Source organism: Alexandromys fortis, unplaced genomic scaffold, assembly GCF_014885135.2.
Source record: "Alexandromys fortis isolate MF-2015 unplaced genomic scaffold, M_Fortis_MF-2015_v1.1 scaffold_22, whole genome shotgun sequence".
NCBI classification, from domain to species: Eukaryota; Metazoa; Chordata; class Mammalia; order Rodentia; family Cricetidae; genus Alexandromys; species Alexandromys fortis.
In genome coordinates, this window is record NW_026067900.1 from 11,495,265 (window position 1) to 11,512,520 (window position 17,256).

Genomic DNA, 17,256 nt, shown 5'->3' on the forward strand with positions numbered 1-17,256 from the left:
ACACAGCGAGCATGAAGCAGAGAGCAAACTTGAAATGGCACGAGTCTTTCAACTCTCAAAGTCCAGCTCCAGCGACATACTTCCTCCAACAGTGTCAGCAGGGACGGGGCACTCAAACGCCCCAAACTATGGGGGACGCTTCTCATTATAGTAATAACACCACCCCAAACAGAAGCAGTGCAGGGCAGGTAAGCGGGAACACTAGTCAAAATGTCTCCACATCAGAAAACGTCATTTACAAATACACCTCTCTATCGCCAGAGCTGACTAGAGATGAATTATTAGATCACTTTAGCACTTACCTTTTCTTCCTTTGCCAGTTCCTGCCTTCCTTTGGAGTCTGCAGCTGCTTTCAGTATGGAGCCTCTTCCTGCTCTGCAAGGCCGAGTTTCTAAATTACTAGAACCTACACCTGGGGTCAGTTCAAACATCCACTGAGCTCTGAACATCTGGAGCTGTGCCTGTAACAAAAGGGTATTTGAGGAACCATCAAGAGAAGATAGTGAGACTCTGGAGTGATTTAATAATATGCCCAGCATTTATTTCAATGTACTTTCTTGAAATTCTAAGGCCAGAAAAATCAATCTCTCTCTCTATCCAAATACCTGATAAACATACTTAAAAAAATAATTTTCTGCTTAAAACTTTAAAGAATGTGTGTCAGCTGGAAGTAAGTCTGTCTATACAACAGAAAGCCTGAAAGCGCTGGAGAATAAGCCCTGGCGTGGGGGCTGAACATCTGTGAATGATGCACAAAGCTAAGAAGTTCTATAGCTCTTCTCTTTTAATAAACATTCTATACTCCAAAAAGGAAATCCTTCTAAACACAGGTCATTTCAATATAAAACACGCACAAAGTCAAACACCTTATGTGGCTGATTGATTTTAAGGGAGAAATTGTTACCCCCACTTCTAAAACCAGCCAAGTTTTCACCCCATCTAACTACTGCCACAGCAGGGTACCTTCAGGCTCCCCACATGATGACCTGGCTCCCCGTGAGGACAGTTTATCCTCAGAACCCCACAAGACCAGCCCAGGAAGTCCATTAAGACTGCACTAGAGCTGGGCTTCTTCCTCTTGTCTCCATTTCCTCCTCCCTCCCAAAGCACTGGCTCTTCGGTGTCCTGAAGAGCAATCTCCACTTCTCTGCTTTCCTCCCAAGGAGCTCATGCCAGCATCATGTATGTTATTTGTGGTAACTTTTAGAAAATGTGTCACAGATGTTCTAAGAATGTTCTGTACAGGGCTCTGGTTCCCATACTCCTCTAACATGTTACAGTCATGTTACAGTCATGTCTGACCTGCAGACCTACATTCACTATTTACTAAATGACATGTACCAAATAGACAAGTATTATTATTAAGTTTACACGTTTAATAATTAAATTAACTACAGTAATTAGTGTAATATACAAGATTTATCTTATCCTTGGAAATGGTTATAGTGTATTTCATATCATGTTTCTACCATTCCTTAGAACGAGTAATGGCTATTTGGGTCATGTGACACTTTTCCATATAAGTAACCCTATGATAAACATCTTTTAACATGTATATTTACTAATTTTTTCCATTATTTCCTTAGATTTAATTTCCTGGAGAATTGCTGTATCAAAAGGGAAGGCATACTTTTAATTTTGATACACATTGCAAGAAAAATAATGGCCATTTATAATCTCAAGTGTAATGTGCAAGTGGTTTTACAGTCCAGATAGAAATGGACATTATTCAATAAACCAGTTAAATTATTAATGAGGCATATTATCTCTTCAAATATTTAACAGCCATTCATACTTTTCCATTAACTGTCTGTTCACCTTTCTGTCTTGTGTTCCTCTGATTTATGCACAAAATCTATATACTGAGGATTCTAAACCTTTGTTCACACGGCAAGCAGTTGTTCAAGCTATTTCCTTCAACCTTATGATGCCTTTTGTTATGCATAGGCTTGGAACTTCTAAGTGAGCAAAAATCAATCTTGTTATTTAAGGTTACAAGTTTGTCTACTGACCCTAGTTCTATCCCTAAGACTCACAGTAGAAGGAAAGAAATGACTCCCACAAATTGTCCTCTGACCTCCACATGGGTGTACACGTGCACACATGCACACACAAATAAATAAAAGTAATAAAAAAGTTTTAAATTACATACTGAACTCCAAAGCTTCAGTTATTGATATCTATTTTTACAGAAGTATGATTTATGTATGCTATAAAGAATATGAAAGTCCAAGCCAGGCAATGGTATTGCATGTGAGGTTATTCTGGTCTACAGAGGAAGCTTCAGGAGAGCCAAGACTACATCTCAAAAAACAAACAAAAAAGAATATGAAAGTCCAGCTAAACTCCATGCAAAGAGCTGAGAGATGCTCCCAATGGGACCAGTTTCCACACGAGGGACAAGCGTTCAGTACAGAACTGGAGACACGTGCCTGCAGGTCTCTCTCCGCAGGATCATTTTCATCATCACCCACGCTGACGGCATCAGAATGACAATCTTCCTCCGCTTCTGCCTGAGAACAAACCAGAACAAATCAGAAACTGGCAACTGCTAACTTGTGACAACTGTCAACCAGTACGACGCCTTTGAGTTTGCAGAACGCACTCTGAAGACAGAGGCTGGACAGGGCATTTAGGACCCTGCTGTTTATTGCAAAGGAGAACGAGCCTGAGAAGCATATTCTCTACTGCACCACAGGTAGTATCACCATCAATCTTAAAATCTTTTCCCAAAACTGTAATATCAAGTCCACTCATGCAAAAGTCATTTTGAGCCGGGTGGTGGCAGCACACACTTTTAATCCCAGCACTTGAGAGGCAGAAACAGGTGGAACTCTGTGAGTTCGAGGCCAGCCTGGTCTACGGAGTGAGTTTCTTTGATACACAAAGAAACCCTGTCTACAAACAAACTAGTAAGTCATTTTGAGTCTAGATTTTGCTATCTGTAAATGTTTCTTTGGCCTCTTATTTTCTATAAACTGTGTCTGGATCTAGAAGAGGAAACGGAATAAAGTCTGGTGAGTCGCTGCTCTCTGAAGACCACCTCACAGGTGACGTGTTTTCCAGCAGGACCCAGGTGTCCTGAAATGCAGCCAATAAGTCCTTTCAGCAGTGTTCCAAACACAATTATTTCAGTCTAACTAAAAGCAAAACATTTTCAGAACAATTTTGTGTTCATAAAGTTCAGCAAGTTAAGGGGACTACGACGTCTCGTGCCAATGAAATACAATTGCTTCTCTCCAGATAACTACTTTGGTAAGTTTAAATGGTGTCAATGAAAGAAAATTTGGACTTTAATTTTTGTAATACCGTAGAATCAACCACCAGGCTTTAGTTTGGGAACTGAAGACGATTCTGCAGTTAAAAGCATTCTGCACTTCCAGATGAGCCAGGTTCCGTTTTCAGCACCCACATGGTGGCATACATCCAGGGGATCCACCTCAGCCTGGCATGCTATCACATGCCTTTAATCTCCACAAAGAAAGAAGCAGGCAAATCTCCTTGAGTTAGAGGCCAGCCTGGTCTACAGTGAGTCTAGGCCAGTGAAAGAGTAGACAGTGAGACCTTGTCTGAAGGAAGGAAGGAAAGCAGGGAGGGAAGGAAGCCCTTCTCTTTTTCCTTTTTCTTTTTCAGTGCTGAGAAATTGAGTCCAGAGCTTTGCACATGGTAAACAAGTACTCTACCATTGAGCCACCTAGTAGCCCAACCAAATCAACCTCTTCTATTCTATCCATTATAAACCCAATCTTTTACACTGGAGTGACTTCAAGTGGAATAAAGGTGAATTGAATTATAGTATGCAGCTTTGGGCTTAAAACATGTTTCAGTTTACTATTTCCATTGTATCCTTTTCGTTTCAATAAACCAAATAACTAAAATAACCCTACTTCCCAGGTCAGTGAAGCATTGCCTCAGCTCAGCCTGTTAGCTAATAACTTACCAGCAAGGGGAACTTGCTCAACACTCACTGTGATTGGTCCTACACAGAAATGTGGCAATGAGGGAAAGAACCCTGAAAGTTAGCTAATAATAATAATAAAACCAATCTTCCTGCCTCTAGTATGTATACACACATGCAGAAAGGTACATGTACAGTTTCATACACACATGTACCTGCACACACAGGAAAACACCCACCCACACACCACCCCAGAAAAAAAGAAAAGCCAAAAAACAAAACAAAAACAATTCCATCTAGTTCCAAAGATAGCAACTTTTATAATAGCAAATTTTAGCTGTAAATTATTTCAGGAGAGAAAAGGTTTTGTTACCACAGGTCTCTGAACAGAGCAACCAGACACACTTGCACCACACACAGCGTAACATAAACAAGCTCTGCTCATCCCTTATCTCAGGCAACCAGACTCCCAGCAGGGGGCCAATACCACTTGACTAAGTGAAATGCTTGCTGCTCCATAAAGGTTACATCAGTGAAGACATAAATGAAGCAGCATCAGTTCTAAGTCTGGAGCCTGGGTTTGGATAAAAGGGCTTAGAACCCTCCAAAAGGTCCCTGTGTAAAAGGCATGGTTCCTTAGGTTAGCACTCCTGGACATTGAAGGTACGGGTAGAATCTGACCTAGTGGGAGTGCCTGAGTCACGGGGGATAAATCCTTGAAACACACTGTGGGGCCCCTTTCTTTTCCATGTCCCGACTCCCGAGGTGAACATTTCCGTTCATGTGTTTCTGCCATGATGTGCTGTTTCATTAGAAGCTCAAAGCACTTGGATCCAGAGTTGATCCTCCAGAACCTTGGGCCAAAATGAATTCTTTACAAGTGATATCAGGAATTCTGTTGCAGTAAGAAACTGATCTACTAGGAAATACATGCGGGACTCTGAGATGCATAGATCCCTCTGGGAAGCATGCTGTTCTTTTCTAAGAGTCGACTTATCATTGCAAACCCTCAGTGAGCTAATATGAGAAGACAGAGTCCAACAGAGTATCCTTTTAGTCGGGCAGCCTTCTAGCTATTACCTGGGAGTCAGACTAAGCTAACTCCATCTGAAGAGCTCCCTTGTTCACGCCAGGTGGCGCCGCTTGCTCTCTGGACCTGGACTACCATTTTCCTCACTTAGCTGCTCCTACTTATCATCGTCAAAAGTCAGGTAAAAGTTCACCTTAGCAGCTTTTCCCAATTACCTTTTTGTTACCTTAGTTTTGGATTGAAAGTATTTGTTCCCGTCAGTGGATTGAGTGCACTGAAGACAAAGAACATATCTTGGCCATCTCTGCTACCTTTAGGACCAAACACACTCCGTGATTCTTGGTCTCACTCTGTATAGCCTAGGCTGGCCTTGAACTGGCAGAGATTTTCCTGCCTTGGCCTCCTGAATGCTAGGAGGAACGGAATTATAACTGTGATCCACTACGCTGGGATCTCTCCATTTTCTTTGGAGGGACTCTGTGGAGCTGGAGAAAGAGCTCAGCAGCTGATGACTTGATATTCTTCCAGGGAACCTGAGTTTGGTTACCAGCACCCATGTCCAGCACCACACAACAGCTCCAGGGGACTGGAACCCTCCTCTGGCCTCTGTGGACACCTGCACATCCATGACACCCTGTCTTAGTTAGGGTTACTATTGCTGTGATGAAATGCCACGGCCAAAAGCAACTTAGGGAAGAAATAGTTTATTTCGCTTTTGCTTCCATATCACTGTTCATCATCAAAGGAAGTCAGAAGAGGAGTTCAAATCGGGCAGGAATGTGGAGGCAGGAGCTGATGCAGAGGTCATGGAGGAGCGCGGCTCACTGGCTTGTTTCTCATGGCTTGCTCACTCTGCTTTCTTATAGAACCCAAGACTATCAGGCAAGGCATGGCACCACCCACAGTAAATGGACTGGGCTCTCCCCCATCAATCACTAAGAAAATGCCCTACAGTGGATCTTAATGACAGCATTTTCTCAACTGGGACTCCCTCCTCTCAGACGAGTCTAGCCTGTGTCAAGTTGACATAAAACTATCCTGTACACATACAAATACACTCACACTCACATTCACGCACAAATTTAAAAACAATTTAAGGAGACAGAGAGATCTGTAAAGACAATTGGAGAAGATCAGGTACTGCACCAAAACCCACACCATACAGAATGCCTACCTCAAAGACAAGAAAATGGGAAACCTGAAATAAGACATCTCTTTTTCTCCCGAGTTTTCCCCACTGAATCCACTGTTAACCTGATTTTCAAAGTATGACCTGGGATTTTACTACATCTGATCAATTTCAATGCCACTTGAAATAGGCGCTTAGGAAATTTTCAGTTTTTTCGTAATAGAAAATTACTCAAGCATCACTGTATACTTGAATCAGCTTCTTCACAGATGGAGTCAATTAAATACGAAGGTTAAGGGCTTCATCCCGGTCACAGAACCACTTTTGAAAGTTTAAAAGAATAATCAATTAGTACGTTTTCTGTTCCGGATTAGTTACATAAAAATAAATCGTTTCAGCCAATTCACTTAAGGAACGACAATCACCTGGGTGTTCCAGTCAGTCTGTACCTTTCATTCTTAATTCGTTCAGCCCTAGCCGGAGATAAGTTTTAGTCATTGCAGAGACTACACATTCCATGCCACAGTCCCGTGAGACCTGAGCTGTCAGACAGGGAGCAGCTTAGCACAGTCGCTCCATCTGCACACAGAGAAGCGGCTTAGGCCCTCGCTACCACGAAATTAGATCGGAGTCCTCCAAGTCTGCCAGCACTGCCGGCCAATATCAACATCCTAGCCGGGCCACTGAAGCCTCGGGGGCGTGCGTGCGTCCTAAACTCGGGGCTCCCGAAGACGCAGAGATCGTCTGTGGGCCCTGCTGCCAGAACAGGAGCAATCAACAAGTGTCTCCGCTTTCCAGGGCCACCTCCCTGGCACAGAGGCCAGGACCGCGCACCTCAGTCCCCACTCCCTGCTCGGCCGGTCTTGGGGCGCCGAAGCCGGCCTTTCCTCCGCTGGCCGTCAAAGCTTACCCTCACCCGGGGCCGCCTTCCCGCCCCGACGGCCCAGCCCGAGCTGCCCGCCCCCCGCGGTTACCATGCTGGCGGGCGGCCGGCCCAATCGAGGGGCTCCCCGCGCCCGGCTCCCAGAGGGGTGGCGGCTGCCCGGTGTCTACTCCTGTCCGTCTGCTGCAGCGGGGTTTAGCAGAGTTCTCGGTCGGAGAAGCGCACCAAGCAGCGGCAGTAACTGCGGGCCCGGCGTACGGCAGCCATCTTCGCGGGACAGGGGGTCGGGGGTAGGCGCGCTGCGGTGGCCGGGGACTCGAGCTGCGGAGGGGTCGCCGGTCGCCAGCGGAGGCCGAGCACCGAGCGAGGAAACGAGCGTCGGCCCGACACGAGCGATCTGGACGCAGCGCCGGAGCTGCCTGCTCTGCTGCGGGAACTGCGCAGCCGCACCGCGCATGCGCACTGCCGCCGCCGCCGCCTGCCGGGGTAGCAGCCGCCTGTGGCGAGCCAGGCTGATGGGCCTACTGTGTGCACCCCTCCGCGTGGCCGGGCTGCCCCGTCTCGGTCAACCCGCCTGGTTTTGGTCCTGAGGACACCAAGGGAGGAGGGAGCGGACGTTAGCTCCAAATGTTTAAAACCTGAATTTGGAGTTGAGTCCCTGAGGCGATCCTAATCGGACGCTAGGGAACTGTAGTTTAGGCCGCCTGGGACACTGGGGGCCTCGTCGGAATGCGAAGAGTAGTAGCAGTCATTGCACCCCACAGACTCAGGACCGAAGAAAACAGACGCTCGAGCGTGCAGCCGGAGAGTGGGACCAGCCAACGCTAAGCAGGTCGAACTACAGATCCCACAATACCACGGAGGAAGGACGTGCCTTCCCTAGGCCCGAAACCCGATTCCTAAAGGGGGGGGGGGGAACGACGCAACGAGGCACGCCGGGATTTGTAGTCGGCTGTACCACGTTGAGCCGGAACTTACACTCACCCACCCCCAGCCCCGTGCCACTTCTTAAAGCCCAAACATCCGATTCCACGTCAATAGGAGGCACTTGGATTGCACGTTTTAGAACTTTTTCACCTACGGACATATGCTAGCAAAACTTACGGGCTTCGTAGCCTTGCACAGACATTTAGACAACATTTATTGAGTTTCTGTAAGTGTCAGGACCTAACCACCAGGACGCTACATTCATCCGACTTCACAGAATTTAAAATCTTATTGTGCTACTTTATTCTGGAGCTCATAAATGAAGTACGTCTTCGGCAAAGAAATGGAGGTAAAAGGGACGGGGTACAACTTGATTACAGTAAGAAATTGCAAATCCTATGTGTGTTTTTCTTATAGTTTGTCATCCACCGAGCCCAGTTAGTGTTGCCTGCTGGAATATTGCCCGATCTTGTTGACTTGATTTTGTAGGAATAATCATAACTGCAGTGGGTTAATGACAACTATCATGTCATGTCCAGAAAGCAGCATTTTCGAGCACTCCTTCCGATCCCAAGGGTTCTCACATTCTCTCCACTCCATCTTCTTTAATGTACCTGGAGCTGGGAGCTGGGGAATGGATAGAGATGTCCCGTTTAGTGCCGAGCACTGACACTTATCCCCCCCAGGTTTTTGGTTTGGGTTTTTGGTTTTTCGAGAAAGGGTTTCTCTGTGGTGTATCGCTGACCATCCTGGAACGCTGTAGTCCAGGCTGGCCTCAAACTCAGAGATCCGCCTGCCTCTGCCTCCAGAGTGCTGGGATTAAAAGCGTGTACCACCGTTTTGTAAATATGGAATCCACCTCTACATGGAGACTGTCCTTGTCTCCTGCATTAAGAATTAGTCTAGTGGGATAGGTCAGACACTCGGCTAAGGGAACACCCCAAGGAAGATGGGTTCATAAGATAATGTAATTTTCCTTCCCAGAATTCCCATCTCCTGTACATTCTCTGGAAGACAGCATAACCTGTTCACCTGGGTCTGTCTGTTCAGGTCTGCCTAAACACTTTTTCCCCCTTTCTTTTTCTTTAAGATTGTAGCCAGAACTTAAGCATGCTTTTAAACTCTCTAAGACTCTCTGCTTCCTTGCTCCTTCTCCAGAGTTACCCTTTCTGTCATGTGACTGCAGACACCATCCATACCTGCTAGTCTGCTCTGTTCTCTTCCTCCTGGCAGCTCAGGGTTTGCAGCTTGCCAACCCTAGGCTTCTCCTTGTTTTTGAGCTTCTGCTTGGGTTCATTTTTAAGTTCTTTTATTAATGACTCTGCTTGTAGGACTCAGCCAACCATGATAAGCTTAACAGAAACAGATCACCCAAAGGAAGTTCTTTTCTTCCAACCATTACCACCGGCCAGTGTAGGACCCAGCCATGATAAGCTTTATAGAGGCCTGAGTTTCAGTAGTTTTCCTTGAGGCAATACCTGGTTGCAGGAAGGACCACATTAACTAAGATTACCCAGGCACCACCCAAGAACAGACTGTCCAAAGGGAATTCCTAATGTTCTACTGTTGTACATAGGATCACTGCCAACACACACTCACCAGGACACCCTAGACAAATGTCAGCCAATCAGGGGTCCTGAACCTTAGAAACCCCTCACCCCCACCTTTACTACTATAAAAACCCAACTCTAACTGAGCTCAGGGATCTCCAATTATTCCAATACATTGGACACATGGAGAGACCAAGTTTGCAAACTTGTATAAAATAAAGGCTCTTTGCTTTTACGTACGGGACTCGGTTTCCTTGTTGGTTTTTGGGGAACTTTACGGATCTGGGCATAACACTGCTCAGACTTCCCAAGATTTCTTTCCTGCCTTTTAATTCCTATTTTAATCTTTTTTTTTTTTTTTCTCCCAGACAGGATTTCTCTGTGTAACAACCCTGGCTATTCTGGAACTCACTCTGTAGACCAGGCTGGCTTTGAACTCACAGAGTTTCGCTTGCCTCTGACTCCGGAGTGCTGGAATTAAAGGCATGTGCCACCATACATGGCTAATTCCCTTTTTAAAAAGATTTCCTTACTTTTTTGTATGTTTGTGTGTGTGTGCGTGTGCATAAGTTTATGTGCACCACATGTGTGAGGGACAGGTGAGTGGTGAACCATTTCATATAGATGCTGGGGACCTAAATCCAGGCCTCTACAAAAGCAGTAGGTGCTCTTAATGGCCAAACCGTCTCTCCAGCTCCCTGCTTCTTAATTCTTTAGTTAGCACAGGAAAGGATGCTGACCCTCCACCCCAGACAGCATCCCTTAGGCCAGTTATGAGTCTGCGTTAACTGCTGCCCACCGCAGAAGACACTTCCCTGACTAGGTAAGGTCGAGAGTAGGGCTAGTCTCTGGGTATAAACAAATACTGGAAAGGCAGTTTAACAGCATGTCCATTTCGTAAAGCAACAGTCATGGGTCTCCTCCATAGAACCTATAACCTCCTAAGCCATAGACTTTTGACAAGTCTCACTATAACAAACATGACTTTCTTCCTGTGGAGCGGGTCTCAGAGCCAATCAGAAAGCAGTTGATTTTACCTGTGCCACTACTGCACCAGTGGACACATCTTGCCTAAATCCTATATTTTATAAAGGTTCTCTCTTGTGGATGTTTTTATTTGTACATTACGTTAGCCACCTGTTAAAACTACCTTTCTATTCAATGGAGGCCAAAAATTCAATAGTTCTCTTTGTTTTTAAGGGGACTCTAAAATTTAGGTCTTCCAAGAAATTTTTTCTCCTAATTATCTTTTTAAAATAGGTTCTAAATGAAAAAGGGGGGGGAGTTATAACAAAAGAGATTGGAATTTTTTAAAGATCAGTTTTCAAAGGAAAAAGATATGAAATAGTTTCAGAAGTAGTCGGTTTCATTGAAAAGTGTTGAATGGTCAAGGTAGGCTGACCAACTAACACAGCTGTTTCCTGCTCTCCTAACAAGTTAGAGAAATAATAAAGCTTAATAAAATAAATATTTGTGAAGAGAAATTGCGTACCTGCTTTATTGAAGCGCTGTTTGCTTCACAGTGAGAGAGCCTGTTTTATTAAAGCACAGTTATAACTCACAGCTACTGTTCGATTTTAGTTGGGCTATCCAGGAGCCCTCATCACTGGTTTTTATTATCTCAACATGGATTTACAGGGCTATCATTTCCCGAGGGCCAGAATTACTAATCCAAGCTCGTTAGTAACCCAGTGGGCCTCTGCCAAAAGTAGACCAAGGTAGTTCCCATATTTGCAAGGTAGACTGGCTTGGTCCATTAAATTATACTAAAACTTAATCATTTTAGTTACTTTTAAAATTGCCTTTTATGGACACTATATGACTAGTTAGGCTCTTTGTCTTACGTTCACTGATGATGATCTGTGACTTTTTCACTTGTGTGTGGGTTGGCTGTCATAGAAGTAAGCAAAGAGATAGATAAATGTTGGCAGAAGCCTAGGGGAACTTGACTGTCTTGTAGGTTTCTTCAACAGAAACAGACACAGTAAGTGCTTGCAGCTTTAGTAAATTCAGGGTAAGTTAGTAATGAAAGGAAATTGTTAGGGTGATGAGCTGGGGATTATTTGATTTTTAAGACAAGCGCTGGTGTAGCTGAGTTGGCTTTGTAAGCTTGATCTTTCTGCTTGCACCATCTCAGTGTCAAGGTCAAGCCCAAACTGGGAGAGCTAAACTCACAAAAGATCAACGGTGGAAAACGGCTACTGTGGCAAAATAGTGTTCTTTAGAACGGTGTGGGTCTCCAGACTAGCAGCATCTACCCCAGGAACTTCTGGTGTGAGGCCTAGCAGTTTGTTTTTACTAGCCTTTTAAGGGTACCTCTGTGGAACAATGAACTCCAAGGGCAGGGGGAGAGGGGGTAGTTTGGAGCTTTCAAAGTGCTTCAGTCTTCCCTTAAGATGATTTCAGGTAACGTCTACAGTATTATTTATTTATTTTCGGATTTTTTGAGACAGGATCTCTTTATATCGTTCCGGCTATCCTGGAACACACTATGTAGACCAAACTGACCTAGAATCCACATAGCCCTGCCTGCCTTTATCCCCCTCAGTGCATGTAAATACTGTTTTCCGATGGTCTCCGGTGACATCTGTGAAAGGGTCGTAGCCCCCGCCTCCCCCCAGGAGCCCCAACTCCCAGGTTGAGAACTGCTGCAAATAGTGTTAGATTTCCTACAGCTGCATGGGAAGGAGAGCAAACGCAGACTGCAACTGGATGGTTTCCCACGTGGAAAGGTATCCACCCGATCATTCAAACTTAAAACAATGCTGAAAGCGGTTTTCTACGGTGGTTAAATACAGGCACCAAAATTCGTTGTGAGTATACAATTTAATCGCAAGCAGGAAAATGTTTTCAGCAGGGTGCCCCTTCTTTGCGTGTACCGGTTCAGCCTGCCTGGCAGGTGGTGGGTCTGCAGCTCCAAGGTGGACTCTTTGGAGCCCGGGAGCTCAGCGCTGCCCTCTGCCGAGCGTCCGGAAGATGGTGGCGGTGCAGGGCTGCGCGGGGCCAGCGAGGGGAGCTGCAGGGCAGCTTTTCCAGGGAAAGCGGCCGGTCGTCCCCACTAGAAGCCACTCTCTGTCTTTTGTTTGTTTTGCTACCGGAGGCCGCGGAGCGGCGGGTGCCTGCTGGATGCCACGCGCTGCCGGGTGTGGATTTGCCGGGCTCGCCCGCTCGGATCCCCACTACCCTTGCCTGCCGGGCCACTCGAGTGCACGCGCCGCCAGGCTGCAATCGCCGCCAGTAAGTGGGGCTAGGGCTGGAGGGCTGAGCCGCGACCTGTCGCTGGGTGTTGGGCGGTACCGGCTGACCCGAGCGAACTCACAGCCTGAAAGGCTAGGGACTGCGGCTTTCTCCGTGGACCTCGCCCTCCTGTGGATCTCGTCTCTGCCGAGAAAACTCCCGACCCCGGGGCTCTTGATGGGTGTGTTTACCTTTCCGTCTGAAGAAGCTGAGCATCCTAGCCGACTTGAAACCCCTCGCGGGTGGTGGGATCCGGGTGGGGATGCGAGTGGGTCGGTGCTGATGACTTGGGCTTACCATTTCCCTAACTAGGCCCGTGGCAGCGGCACAGGGGTCTGAGCAAGAACACTCAACACTTACTCGGAACCATTTTCCCCCAGATTTCCTTCTACTCTGATTTCTTTACTACCACTCGAACGTCTCAGACGTTTGGAGGAAGATATTGGAAGGTTTTTTTTTTTTTCAGAGCAACCATTTATTTTGTGGTGTTAACCTTTTAAAAGTTTGACACTAGCATTTATGGCTTGTACAGGGGGTAAAATTAATGCGTCTATCTGCAGGGGAGGGTATTCGCTTCCACTTCTTACTCAAGAGTAGCTTTTACCAAGCTGAGGACAGTCTACACTGGATTTTGCACACCGGACTAGATCTCTGAGCTATTGACAGTTTTGTTTTATAAATGTGGCTCCAGCGCTCTTTGTAGTAAGAGGAGTTTAATAACAGTTTTCATCGCACCCATTTCCTGGTGAGTCGGGGCTTCGGGTGTGTCCCAGGAATGCGTGGTGCCCTTGCATCATACAAATCTAAAGAGCTTTAAATTAGTCTAGTCAGCATATAAGTTCTTTGAGAAATCTGTGTTATGCATGACTGTTCCAGGAGATAATGTATGCATAAATATGCAAATCTCAAATAGTTTCTGAACAAAAAAAGCACTACAATCTGGTAGATTCTTTAAGGCCTTCCTAAGGGCCTAGGATTATAGAACACTGGGAAGTCAGAGTAGAACTCAGGACAGTGATGGGAGTTTTTGGTTTTTCTAGACAGGTTTTCTCTGTGTAGCCCTGGCTGTCCTAGAACTCGCTTTGTAGACCAGGCTGGCCTCCAACTCACAGAGATCCTCCTGCCTCTACCTTTGTAGTGCTGGGATTAGAGATCCTCCTGGCTCTGCCTCCCTGTTTTCAAATGGCGTCTCTCTTACTGAAGTTTCTGCCCTGTTACAGAGTGAGGAGCTCGCCATCTGGAGTTCTGCTGACTGGCTGTTCAACCCCACCAAAGCCCTTTTCATAGATACGCTGTTCTCTTTCCCCCCTCTTGCTTTTTAAGGTCCCAGTAACACTGAGGATTGTTTCAACTTCCAAGCATTTGAACTATCTTTAACCATCTCTCCGTCATCCTTGGTGTCAGTGAGTCATCAAGACCTTTGAAATGTGTTCCATATAGATCCTTCTCTACAGCTAATCTAATCCTGCCCTTCCCTTCCTGCAGCTTGGGACACTGGAATCACCTCCCAGCTGGCGCCCCACGCCTGTTCGCAAGCCCTCATCGAATGTTTGCCCAGGGAGTGAATGAATGAGAAGCTTCCTTCTCTGTTCTCTTTGTTGTTCTGTTGCCCTTGTCTAAGTTTTTCACGTGATGACTTTGTTATAGTTTTCCTGGCCTAGCAGCCTTTAGTTATCTCTGCCATCTGTTATCTTAGTTCTACGCTAGTCCATCTGATATTTCAGGGCCTTTCATCGTGGGCCTCATCCTTCATATCTAAATTCTTTGTTTTTAGTGTCTTACTGTGGGGGCCAGACTCCGTCACCCAAGTGTCACTATCATATTACTTTCTATAACCACACTCATTTGGGCAAATAGTACCCATCCCTGGGGGAGGATACCATTTTGCGTGTTTGTAAATATGCTCATGTGTGTGTGCAGACGCATGTATGTGTAGATGTGTATGGCCAGAGGTCAACATGGGCTGTCTTCCTTAGTCGCTATCTCGTGTCTAGAAACAGAGGATCTCACTGGTTCAGTTAGATGACAAGCGGTGCACCTCTGTGCCTGGTTTTGCTTTATGTGTGGTGCTGGGGATCGAACTCAGGTCTTCATGCTTGCACAGCCAGCTCTTCATCAACTCCCCAGTCCTGTGAATCCTTTTTTTGTTTGCTTGTTTTGTTTTGTTTTTGTTTTTTTGGTTTTTTGAGACAGGGTTTCTCTGTGGTTTTGGAGCCTGTCCTGGAACTAGCTCTTGTAGACCAGGCTGGTCTAGAACTCACAGAGATCCGCCTGCCTCTGCCTCCCAAGTGCTGGGATTAAAGGCGTGCGCCACCACTACCCAGCAATCCTATTTTTTTTAATTATTCATTTTTCCTCCTTTTCTTTACTTTGGTCACTCGCCTGTCATTATATTGCTATCTAGTTCGTTTAGTATTTTAAGTCTTTGAGACATAGAACCTTATTTTATGCACGACAGTCTGTTCTTGTGGTTTTAAAGTCAGGAAAAATTACGGTTGGGCTTGATTTATTTTTCAGTCACATGGCTATGTTGGATTCTTCCAGCATTACTCTTCTCTTCACGCCAGTTGTAATGTGAAGACGTCTACAGTGCCTACTCAATGATGGCCGCCCAGGCTCTGCTTATCCCTTCACAGTGCCTGGCAGAGTCCTAAACAAACATTGGTAGATTTGTAGCAGACATTTCATAGTCGAGCCTAGAGGAGGACCACGCTGACCTTGCAGTGAATCTTACCCTTACTGAAAATGCTGGAGATTACATTATTCCTGGCTACAGCTCGGCTTTTGGAATCTGTTGCTATTTTTCCTTCTGAACTTTGCCAGGAATATTTCTGCCTTTAAAAAGAAAAAAATCAGCAACCTCTTCTACTTCATTTTGTGGGATCTTGTCAAGTTAAAAAATATACCTATCCAATGTATTTATCTGCATGTGGAAGATGTATGATTATATATATTTGTCTATTTATATTTATTTGTTTTGATTTTTGAGACAGAGGCTGTGGTGGTTTGAATGGAAATGGCCCCATAGGCTCATAGGGAGTGGAACTCTTGGGAGGTGTGGCCTTGCTGGAGTAGGTGTGGTCTTGTTGGAGGAAGTGTGTCACTGGGGGTGGGCTTTGAGGTTTCAGAAACTCAAACCAGGCTCAGTGTCCCACTCTCTTCCTCTTGCCTGCCAATCCAGATGTAGAAGTCTCAGCTACCTCTCTAGCACCACATCTGCCCACATGTTGCCATGCTTCCAACCATGACAACAGTGGACTAAACCTCTGAACTGTAAGCCAGCCCCAATTAAGTGTTTTCCTTTACAAGAGCTGCCATGGTCACGGTGTCTCTTCACAGCAATAGAGACCCTAACTAAGACACAGGCTTGTTCTCTAGGCCAGGGAGCCAGGTGAGCCCCCAGCCTCCCAAGTGCTGGGATTGAAAGTGTGAGCCATCACCCCAGCTTTAACTGTGTGTTTAGGCAAGACTACTTACCGGGTGGTTTCTGGACACACTTCTGGGTACAGTGACCATTGTAGTTTCCCCTCTGTTGCTGCGATAGAACACACTGACCAAAAGCAGCTTAGGGGAGGAGGGTTTATTCTCCCTTACGGCTTGCAGTCCATCATTGAAGGGAGTTAGGCGGCAACTTGAAGCAGAAACCATGGAGGAACACCGCTTGCTGACTGGCTCACAGTTCATACTTGCTGAGCTTTTTAAGGCAGCCCAGGACCACCTGCTCAGGATACGGTGCCACCCAAAGTGGGCAGGGCCCTCCCATATCAAAAGTCAAGACAGTCCCCCCAGATCAATCTAGGCAGTTCTTCGATTGATGCTCCCTTCTCGGTGACTCTAGGCTATGTCAGATTGACTAGGAACGGTGACCTTTCCGTACAAGCTGATGTGTAGATTGAGAAGCAGTATCTCACTTAACTGTTCATTCTTCATTAGCATTCTTTGAAGGCCATGTTAGCTTTTTACAATTAAATTAAATTTATTTACTAATTTACATATTTTTGTGACAGGGTCTCCTTGTGTAGTTCTGGAACTTGTTATGCAGCCAGACTAGCCTTGAACTCACAGAGATCTACCAGCTTCTGAAATTAAAGGCATGCAGCACCACTACACCTGGCTCCATGGCCGTCTTGTTTTAAAGCAGGATCTTTGTGTTCAGGCTTGTCTCGGCCTCAAGGCAGTCCTGCCTTAGCCTCTTGAGTGCTGACATTTCAGATATAAGATCCCACACCTGGCCTGGGCATCCTGTGACTAGAGTATCAGACTCTATCTGGACCTTAGTGTTTATAGATGATGTGGTTGACTAAGAGTGTGCAGGGGCGTGTGCTGGATAATAGACACGTTACTCTGAGGTCGTAGGGGAGCCATGCCCTTACTTATTTACCTTTGGACTACAATGCTAACTTCCTTGTCAAAGTACACATGTTCTGGCCAGGTATGGTGGCTCACATCTGTAATACCAGCACTCAAGGAGCTGAGGCATGTAGATTTCTGTGCTTGAGATCAACCTAGACTACACAGTGAGCTTTACGCCAGGCTGGGCTATAGAGTGAGATCCTGTCTCTAATAAAACTCCGACAACTTACTTTGTAAAATGACTTTGGT

At 45.9% G+C, this 17,256-nt stretch overlaps 2 protein-coding genes across 7 annotated transcripts in view; one reads left to right on the plus strand and one right to left on the minus strand.

The window, feature by feature from the left end:
- Fbxo9 (F-box protein 9) overlaps positions 1 to 7,352 on the minus strand; it is a 32,676-nt gene extending 25,324 nt beyond the window's left edge. The window contains exons 1-3 of one of the 2 annotated variants that reach the window (XM_050124650.1): positions 7,032 to 7,352; positions 2,427 to 2,513; positions 303 to 455 (exon numbers count right to left, since the gene is read on the minus strand). In XM_050124650.1, coding sequence (XP_049980607.1) covers positions 303 to 455; positions 2,427 to 2,513; positions 7,032 to 7,034 — 243 coding nt within the window. In that variant the 5' untranslated portion in view covers positions 7,035 to 7,352. Of the gene's footprint in view, positions 1 to 302; positions 462 to 2,426; positions 2,514 to 7,031 lie in introns of both variants that reach the window. The other variant, XM_050124641.1, reaches the window with a different exon arrangement.
- A 648-nt stretch (positions 7,353 to 8,000) lies between these two features.
- Positions 8,001 to 17,256, plus strand: part of Cilk1 (ciliogenesis associated kinase 1) — a 64,619-nt gene continuing 55,363 nt past the window's right edge. For 2 of the 5 annotated variants that reach the window (XM_050124621.1, XM_050124611.1), the window contains exon 1: positions 8,001 to 8,216. The gene's annotated coding sequence lies outside the window, so the exon portion shown is untranslated. Of the gene's footprint in view, positions 8,217 to 12,476; positions 12,655 to 17,256 lie in introns of those variants that run through there. The other 3 variants (XM_050124614.1, XM_050124605.1, XM_050124629.1) reach the window with 2 other exon arrangements.